The 20,017-nt window shown below is 42.1% G+C and overlaps 1 protein-coding gene across 4 annotated transcripts in view; it reads right to left on the reverse strand.

Moving 5' to 3' along the window:
- LOC109879804 (phosphatidylinositol transfer protein beta isoform) overlaps positions 1–19,848 on the reverse strand; it is a 43,569-nt gene extending 23,721 nt beyond the window's left edge. Inside the window, exons 1-8 of one of the 4 annotated variants that reach the window (XM_031820363.1) lie at positions 19,745–19,784; positions 19,460–19,573; positions 15,097–15,127; positions 3,560–3,705; positions 3,249–3,340; positions 3,001–3,008; positions 2,397–2,471; positions 2,182–2,265 (exon numbers count right to left, since the gene is read on the reverse strand). In XM_031820363.1, coding sequence (XP_031676223.1) covers positions 2,182–2,265; positions 2,397–2,471; positions 3,001–3,008; positions 3,249–3,340; positions 3,560–3,705; positions 15,097–15,127; positions 19,460–19,551 — 528 coding nt within the window. In that variant the 5' untranslated portion in view covers positions 19,552–19,573; positions 19,745–19,784. Of the gene's footprint in view, positions 1–2,181; positions 2,266–2,396; positions 2,472–3,000; positions 3,009–3,248; positions 3,341–3,559; positions 3,706–15,096; positions 15,128–17,407; positions 17,733–19,459; positions 19,574–19,744 lie in introns of those variants that run through there. The other 3 variants (XM_020471973.2, XM_031820371.1, XM_031820380.1) reach the window with 3 other exon arrangements.
- Between the last annotated feature and the right edge of the window lie 169 nt (positions 19,849–20,017).

Consider the following 20,017-nt stretch of genomic DNA (forward strand, 5'->3'; position numbering starts at 1 on the left):
ATTAGGAGGAACCCAGGGCCAACCGCACCAGCATATGGTCTCACAAGGGGTCTGAGGATCTCATCTCGGTACCTAATGGCAGTCAGGCTACCTCTGGCGAGCAGATGGAGGGCTGTGCGGCCCCCCCAAAGAAATGCCACCCCACACCATAACTGACCCACCGCCAAACCGGTCATGCTGGAGGATGTTGCAGGCAGCAGAACATTCTCCACGGCGTCTCCAGACTCTGTCACGTCTGTCACGTGCTCAGTGTGAACCTGCTTTCATCTGTGAAGAGCACAGGGCGCCAGTGGCGAATTTGCCAATCTTGGTGTTCTCTGGCAAATGCCAAACGTCCTGCACGGTGTTGGGCTGTAAGCACAACTCCCACCTGTGGACGTCGGGCCCTCATACCACCCTCATGGAGTCTGTTTCTGACCGTTTGAGCAGACACATGTACATTTGTGGCCTGCTGGAGGTCATTTTGCAGGGCTCTGGCAGTGCTCCTCCTGCTCCTCCTTGCACAAAGGCGGAGGTAGCGGTCCTGCTGCTGGGTTGTTGCCCTCCTACGGCCTCCTCCACGTCTCCTCATATACTGGCTTGTCTCCTGGTAGCGCCTTCATGCTCTGGACACTACGCCGACAGACACAGCAAACCTTCTTGCCACAGCTCGCATTGATGTGCCATCCTGGATGAGCTGCACTACCTGAGCCACTTGTGTGGGTTGTAGACTCCGTCTCATGCTACCACTAAAGTGAAAGCACCGCCAGCATTCAAAAGTGACCAAAACATCAGCCAGGAAGCATAGGAACTGAGAAGTGGTCTGTGGTCACCACCTGCAGAACCACTCCTTTATTGGAGGTGTCTTGCTAATTGCCACCTGTTGTCTATTCCATTTGCACAACAGCATGTGAAATTTATTGTCAATCAGTGTTGCTTCCTAAGTGGACAGTTTGATTTCACAGAAGTGTGATTGACTTGGAGTTACATTGTGTTGTTTAAGTGTTCCCTTTATTTTTTTGAGCAGTGTATAAAGATCTCTGGTGTAAATGGGAAGGTGCACACAACAGCACAGAAGGAGCGAAAGAGACGAGACCAAAAAGACAATGAGAACAAGTGGACATAAACGCAAAAAAAGATGGGAAAAAAAGAACCTAGATTCTTGCAATACAGGATTTGGAATATCACGCAAAAATAGAAATGAGAATTAATTCGCTATATTGCCCAGCCCTAAAGTCAACTTAAACCAACTGTTGTGAAAAATAAAAAGCCTTTCAAATTACAAACAGCTCAAGGGCCCAGCAATTTTAAATAAATCATGATGCGCCTGCAGCTAAAAGCTGCTTTTCAGGGCTATCGGCCAACAGGAGGGAGCCAAACGAGCAGAATGGAAGAAACACACACTAATTTGGCTGTTTTAATGCTGAAAGCTCCTTCACTATAACAATACACTGTGCTGCTCTAATGAGGTCTGTGAATCGATGTGCCTTACACTGAGGAAGTGTGTGTGAGAGGGCCAGGCGTATGGAGCGCCATGAGCCTTAATTACACTAACAAACTCATCTGTGGTCCCTTGGCAGGCCAGGCCCTGCAGCCTTGCCTGAGGCACAAACCTGATAGGGCCCTCAGACAACTCCTCCAGCAAGGCAAACACGTCCGCCTTGTTAGACACCTACCGCAAGCACACACTGCTCGGGCAAATAACCACATGCACTCGCACAACACAAAATGCGTGCAAACACAAACTCAGTGAAGTGAGGCAATGCCATGCCAAATAATAGCAATAAATTACCATGAGCATTGGTACTAGGAACCTTATGGATTTGAAAGGAAGATATACTGAGAAATTATACCAATATTAAGTTATAATTGCAGAGCTTCCAACACCATACTGATGAGGGGTTTCAGAACCTACAGAGGAGAAACAATGCACCATAGTTCCGCCCGGCAGCTGAGAAGGAATACAACATTCTCAATAACCCTTTAAAAGGAACGTGTCAATTCGGTTTTTTGTCCCATCTGAATAGACCTAAATATAATTTTATCTTACATCTAATGGGGTTAGATATTATTATACTAAGTAGGTAGATTGCTGTGCAATGCACAGGTCTCTCCACATGATGGTGCCAAACAGGGTACTATCCAGGGCTTTATTGAGTGTGGGACTGTGGCATGACGGCAGTATCAGAAAGGAGTACTCACAGCAGGGGCCACTTGTTCCCCATCTGCGATGTCAATGGGAACCACCTCCACACTCTTCCATGTGGGCACGTCCAGCTTGTGCACCTGCCAATGAAAGCCAGGCATGAGCATGACAGCAAAGCTTCATCGGGGACACATTCAGTGACCTTTACAGTGAGATTTGTAAATTGTAAATAATCTAACTAATTTTGAACGGCAGATAAAAAGGTACTCACGTTTTCTACTGTGCCTAGGTCAGGTTTGTGCCATGTCTCAATCTTAATGATGAAGTCGTCTTTCATATACTCATTCTGAAGGAAGGAGATTGACAATTCTTTACTGAAACCACAAACCCTCTAAACGAGAGATATTCAACTCTTACCCTATGGGAGGTCAGGAGCCTGCTGGTTTTCTGTTTTACCTGATAATTAATTGCACCCACCTGGTTTTCCAGGTCTAAATCAGTCCCTGATTGGAAGGGAACTATGAAAAAAAGCAGTGGAACTGGCTTTGAGGTTTTTGCGTTTGAGGGCTCTAAACCTAGTAGATTTACATAACTAGTAATGACCACAAGGAGGACCTCCAACTCCTGAATTCAAAAACTACTCGATGAAGCAATATCATGGTAAATTCAAACCATACAATTTCCCCATAAATAAATAAAAACCTCAAACATTTTTGGCTTATTTGCCACATTCTTTAAAATTGTTGACATGTTCGCTTCACGAAAACTAAAGCATGCCACATTCACACAGACAAACAACTATACACACATGCACAAACAATTACCATCCAAACAGACAGTGAGATAATCTAACAGGGTCATTTGAGGCTACTCACCGTTACAACTGGGTCCAGACGAAGCATAAGAACACCAAAATAAAAAATGTTAGATACAAATCCAAGACAAAAAAAAAGTAAGAAATGATCATACAATTCATGTAAATAGTAAGTTGGTTCAAGCAACAATGAGTCAATTTAAAACATTTCTCTCTCAAAAAAAAAATGGCTTGGATGGTCACATGGTGCAGGCGGTACAGGTGGGGGGAGAAGAGGTAAGATTTCAGGCAGAAGAAGAGGGGACTCACTGGTTCGGCAGTAAGGGTAAGCATTCCAGGCCTTTTCATGGAAGACCAGGGAGCCCTCAGGAGCTATCATCTTGACAAACGCTGGGACTTTACTGTGGAAGCAAGGGGATATAGATGGATACACACACTGAATAAAACACTTCAGTCATACAACGAGATATCTTAATGTCAATGTCTTGAAGGCCTCTATAAAATAAAATATTAAAAAAAAAAAAAAGTACTACAAACCTACTGTAACACAGGAATGACTACACTTCCACCTGCTGGCAAGATAGTGATGGTGCACTAGGAACAGTGTGGGTGTGTGTTACCTCTTCAGATGGTAGATTTTGTGTGTGTACTGTCCTTTCTCGCCCTCCTTCTCATAGGGTTCATTCTTAAGGACCTCGATGCCCTCTCCTCCGCCCGTCTCATTCTTACTGGCCTCTGCTACGGAGTACAACTGACCCACTTGATACTGAAACACAAAACACACACAGTTAACACAACATTATATAACAACAAATACTTGCTCTCATGAAGGTAATACAAACATGGATAGCAACTAAAAACTCAGGGAATCAACACATTTGTTTTGGACTATCATATGACAGAGGGTGGACCCTGGATTGCATGTTGAATAAGAGCTTGACTACGAGGATGGCAGTGTCCATCCAGATTCATCCAGAACCAGGAGGGCATGCTGCAGAGCGATATGGACAACAATTGTATTATCCTTTAAACTACTCCTACTAGTTTGATGGTTGTAGCCATCAAATTGTCCCAATAACAATCACCCATATTAGCAAACTTGTTTCATTTCGAACTTCACCTTTTTCCAGTATAGGCAACTTTTCCTAATGAACGATATCAGAAAAATGCCTGCGACAGTTAGACGGTTCTCTGCTACCGCACGTCAAGCAGTACCGGAGCGAAAAGTCTAGGTTCAAGAGGCTCCTAAATAGCTTCCACCCCCAAGCCACAAGACTCCTGAACAGCTAATCAAATGGCTACCCAGACTATTTGCATTTTCCACCCAGCTCTAGCATGCATGGTTATCTAAGTAGAGAGATATGCTACTAGCCACCCCACAATAGACCTACAGAGAGCCACTCTTTACTAATTGGTTCTAATAGGATTAAGGGGCAGTGAAAACAGCTACAGTGGGGGCCTACAGCACTGGAGGGTCCACATGGCTGACTGTGCTACTGTGTGTGTACAAAGAGACTGCAAGTGTCATCTACAGGGACTATAAAAACATGCATGTATCCAATGTACGTTGATGCAACATGAATATTGTACAAACAATAACTTTGTGTTATTGTATGCATTGTCTCTTTACCACAACGAGCAAGTTGGCCAGGTCGCAATTGTAAATGAGAACTTGTTCTCAACTTGCCTACCTGGTTAAATAAAAGGTAAAATAAAAAATAAAATAAATAAATAAAAGTGTAGGCTAAACAGGCTAATTGTCCAGAGAACAGAGCACTGATCAAACGAGTTCTACTGTCCGTGTCATTCATCTGTTCGGGGCCCTGGAGAGGACAAAACTTTGGTTCCTTTCACATCCAAAGGCAATCTCTTACATGCACGACCACACAGAACATGAAGAAACAGAGCCCAAGGTTAAACGATGCATACAAATTGTCCCGAATTAGACAAAGGAATTTAAACAAAGCACTCAACTAGTCAATCACTGTTCATAAACATTTGTGCAATTAATGCAACAAATCACTGATGAGAATGCTGCAGGGATGTTTGTGCTGTTCTTGTACTGTGGATACTAAGCCTGGATCAGATCAACTCTCCACTATGCCAAGTCAGACCTATTATTGAACTGAGAAGTACACAGAGGTCTTGGTTTGATTTAGGCCTGTCAGAGCAGGAAGGATTGTTTTTGCTTTGATTATATATATATATTTTTCATCTACCTGTATTGTGGTGGACCAGCCCAACCCTGGATAGCACACTTTCATCAGAATCACACATGATCCTATCAAGTGAACCACCCACCCACCCACACACACACAGCTGGACCAAGAACCCAGCTCATCATTCCAGGAAGTTTCTGGCTTTACTATAATCTGGGCCTCTGTGCATACACGCACTTCATTGCCATATAAGGACACGGTGTGAGTCAAAGTTTCGTAACAGTAACCACACACACGAGAGAACAGTACAGCCTTGCGTAACTCTCTCTGTAGTGAGGACAATATAGAAGTATGGCAATGGAAAACACAATCCATGGAGTTGTCTCATGATGGTGCCCATGGTGTGCATGTGTTATTCCTTGGGTCTGATAAACACATCCAGACAACTGTTACCAAAGCAGACTGAGATATGGGCTGCAGAGTGAAGGAAAAGCAGTGAACAAATGCTATGGGAACTCCTTCAAGGCTGTTGGAAAAGCATTCCACGTGATGCTGGTTGAGAGAATTCTAAGAGTGTGCAAAGCTGTCATCAAGTCAAAGGGTGGCTATTTGAAGAATCTCAAATATAAAAAATTGTTTGATTTGTTTAACACTTTTTTGGTTACTACATGATTACATGTGTTATTTCATAGTTGATAACCATTTTCTACATTGTAGAATAACAAAAAAAATATATATTTTAAAAAAAACTGTTGAATGAGGTGGTGTTCTAAAACTTTTGACCGGTAGTGTATGTACATACGGTCACTGTTGGGACGATATCATCAGTGCACTTATTGATAAAGCCAGTGGCTGATGTGGTGTACTCCTCAATGCTTTGTACGCGTCTGTGTGTGGAATAAAGGTGGTCTAGAGTTTTTTCCTCCCTCTGATTGCACATTTAACATGCTGGTAGAAAGTAGGTAAAACGGATTTAAGTTTCCTGCATTAAAGTCCACAGCCACTAGGAGCACCACCTCTGGATGAGCATTTTCTTGTTTGCTTATGGCCGTATACAGCTCGTCGAGTGCAGTCTTAGTGCCAGCATCGGTTTGTGGTGGTAAATAGACCACCACAAAGTGCTACAGCTTATATTGAGATCATCAGGCGAGCAAAACCTTGAGACTTCCCTAATTAGATTTCGTGCACCAGCTGTTATTTACAAAGAGACAGAGCCGTCCCTTGTCTTACCGGAAGCAGCTGTTCAATCTTGCCGATAGCCCGAAAACCCCACCAGCTGTACAGTGGCTTGTGAAAGTATTCACCCCCTCATTTTTCCTATTTTGTTGCCTTACAACCTGGAATTAAAATGGATTTCTTGGGGGTTTGTATTAGAGGTTGACATATTATGATTTTTCAACGGCGATACCGATTGGAGGATCAAAAAAAGTATGTATGCATGCATGTATAAAGGACAATTACAACAATACTGAATGAACACTTAACTTAATACATAAATAAAATCAATTTAGTCTCAAATAAATAATGAAACATGTTCAATTTGTTTTCAATAAATCAAAAACACTGATGGAGAAGAAAGAAAGTGCAATATGTGCCATGTAAAAAAGAAAAGCTAACGTTTAAGTTCCTTGCTCAGACCATATGAAAGCTGGTAGCTAATTTTAAACATGAGTCTTCAATATTCCCAGTTAAGAAGTTTTAGGTTGTAGTTATAGGACTCTCTCTCAATATACCATTTGTATTTCATATACCTTTGACTATTGGATGTTCCTATAGGCACTTTAGTATTGCTAGCCTAATCTCGGGAGTTGATAGGCTTGAAGTCATAAACAGAGCTGTGCATACCAGCATTGCTAAGAGCAGCTGTTTGAATGAATGCTTACGAGCCTGCTGCTGCCTACCACTACTCAGACTGCTCTATCAAATCATATACACACACAGAAATACGAGCCTTAGGTCGTACTGCAATAGCATCGAATAGCATCGTCCCCGTGATATGCAACTGTTCAGGGAAGTCAGGAACCAACACACGCAGTCAGTCAGGAAAGCAAAGGCCAGCTTTTTCAAGCAGTAATTTGCATCCTGTAGCTCTAACTCCAAAAAGTTCTGGGACACTGTAAAGTCCATGGCGAACAAGAGCACCTCCTCCCAGCTGCCCACTGCACAGAGGCTAGGTAACACGGTCACCACCGATAAATCCATGATAATCGAAAACTTCAACAAGCATTTCTCAATGGCTGGCCATGCCTTCCTCCTGGCTACTCCAACTCCTCGGTTTCCGAGCCAGTCGCGGGTGCACCTCAGCCAAGCTAAAAGGTACTAAACGATATCATAACCGCCATCGATAAAAGACAGTACTGGCCAAGGCTTTCGACTGTCAATCACCATATTCTTATCGGCAGACTCAGTAGCCTCGTTTTTTCTAATGACTGCCTTGCCTGGTTCTCCAACTACTTTGCAGACAGATTTCAGTGTCAAATCGGAAGGTATGTTGTCCGGTCCTCTGGCAGTCTCTATGGGGGTGCCACAGGGTTCAATTCTCGGGCCGACTCTTTTCTCTGTATATATCAATGATGTTGCTCTTGCTGCAGGCAATTCCCTGAGCCACCTCTACGCAGACGACACCATTCTGTATACTTCTGGCCCTTCCTTGGACACTGTGCCATCTAACCTCCAAACGAGCTTCAATGCCATACAACACTCCTTCCGTGGCCTCAAACTGCTCTTAAATGCTAGTAAAACCAAATGCATGCTTTTCAACTGTTCGCTGCCTGCACCCGCACGCCTGACTAGCATCACCACCCTGGATGGTTCTGACCTAGAATATGTGGACATCTATAAGTACCTAGGTGTCTGGCTAGACTGTAAACTGTCCTTCCAGACTCATATCAAACATCTCCAATCCAAAATCAAATCTAGAATCGGCTTTCTATTTCGCAAAACAAAGCCTCCTTCACTCACGCCGCCAAACTTAACCTAGTAAAACTGACTATCCTAACGATCCTCGACTTCGGCGATGTCATCTACAAAATGGCTTCCAATACTCTACTCAGCAAACTGGATGCAGTTATCACAGTGCCATCCGCTTTGTTACTAAAGCACCTTGTACCACCCACCACTGCGACCTGTATGCTCTAGTCGGCTGGCCCCCGCTACATATTCGTCGCAAGACCCACTGGCTCCAGGTCATCTACAAGTCCATGCTAGGTAAAGCTCCGCCTTATCTCAGTTCACTGGTCATGATGGCGACACCCACCCGTAGCACGCACTCTAGCAGGTGTATCTCACTGATCATCCCTAAAGCAAACACCTCATTTGGCCACCTTTCCTTCCAGTTCTCTGCTGCCTGTGACTGGAACAAATTGTTGAAGTTGGAGACTTTTATCTCCCTCACCAACTTTAAACATCTGCTATCTGAGCAGCTAATTGATCGCTGAAGCTGTACATAGTCCATCGGTAAATAGCCCACCCAATTTACCTACCTCATGCCCATACTGTTTTTATTTACTTTTCTGCTCTTTTGCACACCAGTATCTCTACCTGCACATGACCATCTGATCATTTATCACTCCAGTGTTAAAATTGTAATTATTTGACTACCTCCTCATGCCTTTTGCACACAATGTATATAGACTTTTTTTTCTTCTTCTTCTTCCTTTCTACTGTGTTATTGACTTGTTTACTCCATGTGTAACTCTGTTGCTGTTCACACTGCTATGCTTTATCTTAGTCAGGTCGCAGTTGTAAATGAGAACTTGTTCTCAACTAGCCTACCTGGTTAAATAAAAAGGTGCAATAAAAAATAATATGGTCAAATCCAGAAAACAAAACGTTTATTCTTTCAGTGAAATACAGAACCATTTCATATTTTATTGAATGGGTGGCAACTCTTAAGTCTAAATATTGCTGTTACATTGCACAACCTTCAATGTTGTCATAATTATGTCATATTCTGGCAAATTAGTTCGCAATTGAGCCAGGCGGCCCAAACTTCTGCATATACCCCGACTCTGCTTGTAATGAACGCAAGAGAAGTGACACAATTTCACAAGTTAAAATAAATTCATGTTGGCAGGCAATATTAACTACATATGCAGGTTTTAAAAAATATATACTTGTGTACTGATTTTAAGAAAGGCATTGATGTTTATGGTTACGTACATTATTGCAACGATTGTGCTTTTTTTCACGAATGCGCTTTTGTTAAATCAAGTTGAAGTAGGCTGTGCATCGATGAGAAATGAACAGACACCGCATTGATTATACGCAACGCAGGACAAGCTAGTTAACCCAGTAGTATCATCAACCATGTGTAGTTAACTAGTGATTATGTGAAGATTGATTGTTTTTTTACAAGATAAGTTTAATGCTAGCTAGCAACTTACCGTGGCTCCTTGCTGCACTCGCGTAACAGGTGGTCAAGCCTGCCACGCAGTCTCCTCAAGGATTGCAATGTAAGCGGCGTCCAAGAAGTCCGATTGTTATGAAAACTTAAAATTCGCCATAATTAAAACAATTCGGTCAACCTCTAGTTTGTATTTGATTTACACAACATGTCTACCTACCACTTTGAAGATGCAAAATATTTTATTGTGTACAAGAAATAAGACAAAAAAAACAGAACAGTTATGCACGCTCAAGTTGTCAATGCAATTACAGCTGCAAGTCTCTTGGGGTATGTCTCTATAACCTTGGCACATCTAGCCACTAGGATTTTTGCAAACAGGTTTCCCCTCCCTCAATTTTCCTGTATTTAGAAGAATCCACCATTCCTTCAATTCTGACCAGTTTCCCAGTTCCTGCTGAAAAACATTCCTGCAGCATGATGCTGCCACCACCCTGGTGTTCTCGGGGTGATGAGAGGTGTTGGGTTTGCACCAGACATAGCATTTTCCAATGGCCAAAAAGCTCAATGTTAGTCTCATCTGACAAGAGCACCATCTTCCATGTGTTTGGGAACATGCCTTTTGGCAAACACCAAACGTGTTTGCTTATTCCTTTCTTTAAGCAATGGCTTTTTTCTGGCCACACTTCAGTAAAGCTCAGCTCTGTGGAGTGTACAGCTTAAAGTGGTCCTATGGACAGACACTCCAATCTCCGTTGTGGAGCTTTGCAGCTCCTTTATCTTTGGTCTCTTTGTTGCCTCTGATTAATGCCCTCCTTGCCTGGTCTGAGTTTTGGTGGTCGGCCCGCTTGGCAGGTTTGTTGTCGTGCCATATTCTTTCAATTTTTTAATAATGATTTAAATGGTGCTCCGTGGGATGTTCAAAGTTTTATATTTTTTTTATAACCCAACCCTGATCTGTACTTCTCCACAACTTGGACCTGTTTGGAGAGCTCCTTGGTCTTCATGGTGCCACTTGCTTAGTGGTGTTGCAGACTCTGGGGTCTTTCAGAACAGGTGTAAATACACACACAGTTGAATAAAGTCCACCTGTGTGTAATGTAATCATGTGACTTCTGAAGGTAATTGTTTGCACCAGATCTTATTTTAGGAGCTTCATAGTCAAGGGGATGAATTTATATACAGGCACCACTTTTCCATTTAAAAAATAAATCAATTAAACAAGTTATTTTCATTTCACCAATTTGGACTATTTTGTGTATGTCCATTACATGAAATCCAAATAAAAATGACAGGCTGTAATGCAATAAAATAGGAAAAAACGCCAAGGGGGATGAATACTTTCGCAAGGCACTATGTTATCCATGTCACCGTTCAGCCACGACTCGGTGAAACGTAAGATATTACAGTTAATGTCCCGTTGGTAGGATAGTCGTGATCGGAGCTCATCCATTTTATTATCCAATGATTACACGTCGGCTAATAGGACTGATGGTAGAGGGGGATTACTCAGTCGCCGTAGAGGATCCTTACAAGGCACCCCAACCTACATCCCCGATATCTCCGTCCCCGATATCTCAGTCTCTTCTTCATGCGAATAACTGAGATTTGGGCCTTGTCGGATGTCTGAAGTAAATCCTCCACATCCGACTCATAAAAAAAATATATATATATATAAGCAAGTAATCGCTGTCCTGATATCCAGAAGTGCTTTTCAGTCATAAGAGACAGTGGCAGAAACATTACGTACAAAGTTACAAATAATGCGAAACACACAATAGCACAATTGATTAGGAGCCGGTAAAACAGCAGCCATCTCTTCCGGCACCATAACGCCATCCTCCTGATTCAAGCAAAAACTCAAACAGGTGACACGCTTAATACAGAAGTGGTTTGATGAAGTGGATGCTAAGCTACAAGACTGCTTCTCTAGCACAGACTGGAATATGTTCCGCGATTCAGCCAATGGCGTCGAGGAGTATACCACATCAGTCACCGGCTTCATTAATAAGTGCATTGACGACAACGTCTCCACAATGACGTATGTACATATTCCAACCAGAAGCCATGGATTACAGGCAACATCCGCACTGAGGAAAAAGGCTAGAGCTCCCGGTTTCAAGGAGTGGGACACTAATAGATAAGAAATTCCTCTACGCACTCTGACGAATCAAACAAGTAAAGTGTTAACATAAAACTTCAATAATATTCCAAACAGAGAATTCCTTTGTCTTCAGAAAAGCAAAGGAGCGCGAGCTACCTCTCATATGAAATGCGCATGACCAGCGCGTGACTGCTGGCAGACTGACTCATTCCACTCTCATTGACATCCAGTGGAAGCCTTAGGAAGTGCAACATAACCAATATCCCACTGTGTATTCAATAGGGGCTGGGTTGAAAAATCGACCAACCTCAGATTTCCCACTTCCTGTTTGGATTTCTTCTCAGGTTTTTGACTGCCATATGAGTTCTGTTATACTCGCAGACATCATTCAAACAGTTTTAGAAACTTCAGTGTATTCTATCCAATACTAATAATACTATGCATATTTAGCAACTGGGACTGAGGAGCAGGCAGTTTACTCTGGGCACCTTTTCATCCAAGCTACTCAATACTGCCCCTGCAGCCATAAGAAGTTAATATAGGACTAAGATCAAATCCAATTACACCGGCTCTGACACTCGTCGGATGTGGGAGTGCTTGCAAACCATCACGGATTACAAAGGGAAACCTACCTGCAAACCTAACAGACTAGCTAAATGTCTTTTATGCTTGCTTCGAGGCAAGCAACACTGAACCAATGCATGAAAGCACCAGCTGTTCCGGACGACTGTGTGATCACACTCTCCGTAGCAGATGTGAATGTTAACTTGTAAAAAAAAAAAAAATATCTTACTCATGAGGCCACAGGGCCAGATTACCAGGACACGTACAGGACGCATTCACAGAGCATGCGCTGACCAGCAGGCAAGTGTCTTCTCTGACATGTTCAGCCTCACCCTGATCCAGTCTGTAATACCTACATGTTTCAAGCAGACCACCATAGTCCCTGTGTCCAAGAACGCCAAGGTAACCTGCCTAAATGACTTCCACCCCATAGCACTCACATTTGTAGCCATGAAATGCTTTGAAAAGCTGGGCAGGGCTCACGGCATGTCTGGGACCAAAAGGCTCCTTAACAGCTTCTACCGCCAATCCATATGATTGCTGAACAGTTCAGTTCATTTTTTGTTGCACTGACTCTTTTGCACAGGCTAAATGTACACTCTAAAAAAATATTACTAGAAAATATTCATATTCATGAAATCACAAGTGAAATATAGTGAAACACAGCTTAGCCTTTTGTTAATCACACAGTCATCTCAGATTTTGAAATTATGCTTTACAGCCAAAGCAAGACAAGCGTTTGTGTAAGTTTATCGATAGCCTAGCATAGCGTCCAGCTAGCAGCAGGATGCTTGGTCACGAAAAGCAATCAAATTAAATAGTTTACCTTTGATGAGCTTTGGATGTTTTCACTCACGAGACTCCCAGTTAGACAGCAAATGTTCCTTTTGTTCCATAAAGATTATTTTTTATAGTCGAAATACCTCTGTTTCTTGTCCACGTTTTGTTGAGAAATGTACCGGAAATTGCGGTCACGACAATGCCGAAAAAAATCCATGTCGATCCATATCGACAGAAACATGGCAAACGTTTTTTTATAATCAATCCTTAATGTGTTTTTCAAATATCGGGGAACTTATCTCAGCTCACTGATCACCATAGCAGCACCCACTTGTAGCACGCGCTCCAGCAGGTATATCTCACTGGTCACCCCCAAAGCCAATTCCTCATTTGGTCGCCTTTCCATCCAGTTCTCTGCTGCCAATGACTGGAATGAACTGCAAAAATCACTGAAGCCTCATATCTTCCTCACTAGCATTAAGCACCAGCTGTCAGAGTAGCTCACAGATCACTGCACATCTGTAAACAGCCCATCTATCTACCTCATCCCCTTACTGTATTTATCTTATTTATTTATCTTGCTCCTTTGCACCCCAGTATCTCTACTTGCACATTCATTGTCTGCACATCTACCACTCCAGTGTTTAATTGCTATTTTGTAATTATTTCGACACCATGGCCTGTTTACTGCCTCATCTCCCCTCATTTGCACTCACTGTATATAGACTTTTGTTTTCTACTGTTTGTTTTGTTTATTCCATGTGTAACTCTGTTGTTGTATGTGTCGAATTGCTATGCTTTATCATCGCAGTTGCAAATGACAACTTGTTCTCAACTAGCCTACCTGGTTAAATATAGGTGAAATAAAAAATAAAACTTCCTGACTGATGTCTTGAGATGCTGCTTCAATATATCCACATAATTTTCTTTCCTCATGATGCCATCTATTTTGTGAAGTGCACCAGTCCCTCCTGCAGCAAAGCACCCCCACAACATGATGCTGCCACCCCGTGCTTCACGGTTGGGATGGTGTTCTTCGGCTTGCAAGCCTTCCCCCTTTTCCTCCAAACATAACGATGGTCATTATGGCCAAACAGTTGTTTCATCAGACCAGAGGACATTTCTCCAAAAAGTACAATCTTTGTCCCCAGGTGCAGTTGCAAACCGTAGTTGGGCTTTTTTATGGCGGTTTTGGATCAGTTTCTTCTTCCTTGCTGAGCGGCTTTTCAGGTTATGTAGATATAGGCCTAGTTACTGTAAATATACAGTAATCTTCACAAGGCCCTTTGCTGTTGTTCTGGGATTGATTCGCACTTTCCTCACCAAAGTACATTCATCTCTAGGAGACAGAACGAGTCTCCTTCCTGAGCGGTATGACGGCTGCATGGTCCCACAGTGTTTATACTTGCATACTATTGTTTGTACAGATGAATGTGGTACGTTCAGGTGTTTGGAAATTGCTCCCAAGGATGAACCAGACTTGTGGAGGTCTGCAATTCTTTTTTATGAGGTCTTGGCTGATTTCTTTTGATTTTCCCATGTCAAGCAAAGAGGCACTGAGTTTGAAGGTAGGCCTTGATATACATCCACAGATACACCTCCAATTGACTCAAATGATGTCAATTAGCCTATCAGAAGCTTCTAAAGCCATGACATTTTCTGGAATTTTCCAAGCTGTTTAAAGGCACAGTCAACTTAGTGTATGTAAACTTCTGACCCACTGGAATTGTGATACAGTGAACTATAAATGAAATAATCTGTCTGTAAACAATTGTTGGAAACATTACTTGTGTCATGCACAAAGTAGATGTCCTAACCGACTTCCAAAAACTATAGTTTGTTCACAAGAAATTTGTGGAGTGGTTGAAAAACGAGTTTTAATGACTTCAACCTAAGTGTATGTAAACTTCCGACTGTACATATTACCTCAACTAACTCATTCCTGCACATCGACTCGGTACCGGTACCAACTTTATATAGCTTTGTTATTGTTTCAATATTTAATACTTTATTTAGCACATTTTAAAACTCTGCATTGTTGGTTAAGGACTCGTAAGTAAGATCTACATCGGTTGTATTCGGTGCATGTGACAAATCAAATTTGATTTAAAAAAAATACAAGGAAAGAGAGGTCTGAATAGTAGGCTAATTCCATAGACGGATTAGTATGACAGAATGCTAAATAATAACAGTGAACGTACTCACCTCCTCCACTGTACAGGGTAAGACCACACGGCTGAGAGAGAGAGAGAGAGAGAGAGAGAGAGAGATGGTTTAATGACTGACACTGGCCATCAATCACATCTAGGCCCAACAAACAGAATAGTTCCAACAGGTTTACAAGGCACATGTGTTCTCTAGCCTAGTGGAATTCAGAATTGTTTGCCAATCTGAGAAACAGATTTGACAAGAGGCATCCTTTTCCCCCCTTCACAAGTCAGAGACATGTTACCCTTGCTTTCCAGACTAAATCAATTTGTTCATAGCCGCTATAGTCATTCTCACTTTATGCAAGGCCACTAGGCAGGGTAGCCTAGTGGTTAGAGCGTTGGATCAGTGGGGTCCAACAATAGGAACCAGATAGACTGCCCAATAACTAGTGGAGCTACTGAGGATGTGGTGTGCTCACACAAAGATGACACCATAGCAGCGGTGCACCAGCCAATGACCACTAATTCTGTGGGAAACACTTAAGTTACTTGTAAACTGGGAGCATCTAGCTGTGTGCGATCAAGTGCTTTGAAATCATTGAGAACCCTGATAGGCTAATGGCAAGCAAAGCAGTGTCAACCATAAACTAAAAGTATAGTCATCCTGCTCACAAACAAAGTGTTAAAAGCATTATAGATTGTTTTTAGAATTAATGTTTTGTTGTTCCATTCAACTGCAGAAAATGCTGTTTGAGGTAATTTCCTTAGTATGTGACATCAGAGCATATGGGAGAACTCCAAGCTCAACGATGATAAACGAGTTTCCCCACTTACAAGTTGGAGGGGCGTTAAAGTGAATTTTTCCCAGTCGTATGCTGGTATTTACAAGATGTTATGAACGCAGCATAAAACCACATAGGGGAATATCATACTGGGAAGGGAATGCAGAAACAGTTCTGTAAGCAACTAACTTATTTCCTCCTCTCTTTTCCACCCACTATAAATAAGTCCCACCCACTTTAAGGGGATGGGTGGTGCATAAATTGGGGAAGTAAGTATATTCCATCCACATGTAGGCCTACTGTAATCAGGAAGCCCTTTGTTGATCCATGGTTAATCTTCAACATAAAACCACCAAAGAGTTATGATCATTTACCAAATAGGGCTGTGTTACACACTGTATAATAATACAATTGACTGTAGCCTTGAAAGCAGTACGCTAACAATTAAAGCATAACATTACAACCAGTGGCCACATTACAACAGAGACCGTTTAACCATAGACCCAGGCAAGGATGCTTTTCAGTAAGGAAGAGGACTGCTGTAAGTGCCATAATGTCACATCCTAAAACCTGGAAAGCTGACAGATCTTACAAGTTGTGTGTGAGGCTGAGCAACAGGCTAGCCTGAGACTTCCAGCCCCGTGTCACACACTAAGTCATGTTGGGAATGCATTTGGTCTTTGTGTTTCTAACTTTCTCACTCATTATTCACAATTCATTCAAGACTATCTGTAATCATGGTGTATCCAAATTAAATGTAGTGTTTAGAAACATTCCATTTAATTTACAATCTAAGTGACACAATACATTATTTACCATTCATTTATATCTAAACACAACCAAATCAAACCTGATGTAATCATTGCGTGCTAGGAATATGGGATCAAATACTACACTTTTGAATACTTTAATACACATACACTGCTCTTCCCATATCATAGACTGACCAGGTGAAAGCTATTATCCCTTATTGAGGTCACTTGTTAAATGCATTTCAAATCAGTGTAGACGAAGGGGAGGATAAAGTTTAAAGAAGAATTTTAAGCCTTGAGACATGGATTGTGTATGTGCCATTCAGAGGATTAATAGGAAAGACTAAATATTCAGGTGCCGTTGAATGGGGTATGGTAGTAGGTACCAGGCACACCAATTGTGTCAAGAACTGCGACGCTGCTGAGTTTCACGCACAACAGTTTCCTGTGTGTATAAAGAATGGTCCACCACCCAAAGGACATCCAGTCAACTTGACAACTGTGGGAAGCATTTGGAGTCAACATTGGTCAGCATCCCTGTGGAATGCTTTTGACACCTTGTAGAGTCCCATGCCAAGACAATTGAGGCCGTTCTGAGGGCAACTAAATATTACAGGCAACTCTCGGGTCGACCAAGATGTTGTTGTTTTTAAGTTGGGGACATCCCTAAACCACTGATTACAAAAAAGCCTAGATATAAGCCTAGTTTTTATGTTCAAGTCATAGTGATAGCCTAAGCAGCCTAGTACTAGTTTATTAGATCTTCATAAGAGGCAGGGCAAAGCTGCAATGTATCCCTTTAAGTTAAATAATCTTCCTGAATCAGACCTACTGATTGTTGAGACTGGGAACCATCAACACCCCACTTGACAGTGCAGAGTGTCTGATGCACTCGTCATTTCTCTGACAAGCAGATTTTTCCTTGGTCAGCAGTATGGTCAAAGTTCACGAATCACCAGCCTGCCAGGAAGACTTCATCAGGTGTCATCTCAAAGTTTACAAAGTTGGCAAGCCTGTCTAAACACAAACACCTGGGAATTAGTGTTTAACAAGATAGTAGAGTTTTACAGAGAGTGGAGTGGACGTTATGTACTGCCTAGAAAGGGTGCCTCGTCTATACGGGACACATTTAATGTGGTTACCATCCATGTGCACTGCAGGAAGGACCATCCTAATTAGCTTAAGTTAGCTTTTTTAGATAAAACTAAATATATTCACAGGTCACCAAATACCTGATTAAAACAGACGGTTTTCCAATGAAGGTCTACAGTAGCCTCAACAGCACTCTCTGGGGTAGCACCATGGTGTAGCTGGAGGACTGCTACTTTCCATCCTCCTCTGGGTACATCGACTTCAATACCTAGGAGGTTCATGGTTCTCACCCCCTTTCATTCTTAAACAGTAATTTTGACAACGTCTTTCAACCCAGAGCTCCTGCAGCTTGAACTGACATGTTGTCCACCCAATCAAAGGAGAGAATGAATCTAGTACTGCAAGCATAAGCTACAGCTAGATAGCACTGCATAAAATGTCGTGAATAATTGACTCAAAAGAGAAAGACAACAGTTGAACAGTTTTGAACAAATTAATTTCTTAAGCAGCAGAGAGACCTATATTATAGATTTTTATTTTATTTTACTTTCACTTAGCTAGCTAATGCAGCTAGCTAATTTAGCCCACTCAAACACCCAGCTCAAACAGAGGAATGCTATTTATGTTCGCTAGCTGGCTACGGCTACGCAACACTGGAATCCTTCCAAGTCAAGGTAAGCTTTTGGTTTCATTAATTTATTGCCACTGGGACCCGTCAGCATAACTACTAAACTTCTTGTTGTACACCACGAGTCAAACTCATTGCACGGAGGGCTGAGTGTCTGCAGGTTTGTGTCACCCACTGTACTCGATTGATGAAATAAGGTCACTAATTAGTAAGGAACTCCCCTCACCTGGTTGTCCAGGTCTTAATTGAAAGGAAAAACCCAAAACACTAGGCCCTCCATAGAATGAGTTTGACACTCCCTGCTGTACAGCGTGATAGTAACAGGTTAACTAACGCGTTAGTTCTAGTAGCTATGTCGTTAGCTAATATGGTGACAACGATGTAGGCTGTGTGTAGTGGTTATAGTATAAAGGTTTGGCTTTGAATGTTTTTTTCACCTGCTCACAGACAGCTGTTGTGTTGTGCACTGAAGTCCACAATCAAGGGGAAAAATTGAGAGCGCATAGATACGAGAAGGAATTATACAATGAGCAAAGGGATGAAACGGTTTGTATGTGGCCGCTATGAAAGTGAACTCTGTGTGCGTGGGTGATCAGGGATGTGTTCATCCCAATTATTTTGTTAACTTCTTAAACTGAAGCAAACAGAACAGGGATAAACTTACCTGAATTTGTCCAATAGAAACTATTTGTAACTGTTTGGACTAATGATTACACCCTAGATCAGCTAGATGCAGGTAAGTGTGTAGGGCAGTATTGAATGTGTTACTGTCGTTCCCCTTGATTACTCCAACTTGCCTCTCGACCTGTGCAAGTACTTTACACAATTTCCTTCGTAGGTTAAGTTGTAACAACCTCATGTGATGGATATAGGGAAAATTTGAGTATCATGTAGTAGGTTAAATCTGTCGAAGGTTACATTGAGCTGGGTAAATGGAATATGATTGACAGTTATCCAATATGCTGCAATAGAAATAAGGCCATGCTCCCTAATCTTAAACAGCACCGACAGTCACTGGTGCACTGCCTCTTGGGTAGGCAGTAGCCCTCCCTTCCGCTAACTAACGTTAGCTAGCTAGCTAGCTACCTACCTACCAAGTTATCGACAGCAAGTTACAAAAACCGTTCAAACTACATATCTTACATTGTTCGCAAAAAAGTTTACCCTCTCGATACAAGATAATGGATATCTATGTTCCATATTGTGGTAGTTTGCTCTCCAGATACGTCGGCTAGCATCTGCTGACTCGCTGTCATCCCACTCACCGGTAGGCCAAACCTGAAACAAGTCGGAACAATTCCCACCTAACAAACACATGCGTTCTGAAACATATCTGCAAAGTTTTAATTTGGCTAAAAAAGCAACTGAAAAATCGCAGTACTCGAAAATATGGTATATTATCGCACACATTAAAATAATATCAATAAAATATGGAAAGATATGACTTACTATTCCTTGATGAGAACCATCGTAGTTTTTTTTAGCTGTGGCTACGTTTATCGCTGATGTCATGTGCCTTTATGAACAACTCTCTTATTCCGCCCCTTACCGTCTGTGATTGGTGAGTGGCGATGCTTCTTTAAGTGGGTCTCACAGGGGGGTGAACTTCTGTCATTACAAAAATGTAGGTCAATATTTACTAGTGAAAAGTATCTTTCATATGTGCAGGATTTTGCAAGATTCCCCCTGTCTGTTTTTCATTGATAACACAAACTATTCAAC

Source organism: Oncorhynchus kisutch, linkage group LG3 (assembly GCF_002021735.2).
Source record: "Oncorhynchus kisutch isolate 150728-3 linkage group LG3, Okis_V2, whole genome shotgun sequence".
Taxonomy (NCBI): domain Eukaryota; kingdom Metazoa; phylum Chordata; class Actinopteri; order Salmoniformes; family Salmonidae; genus Oncorhynchus; species Oncorhynchus kisutch.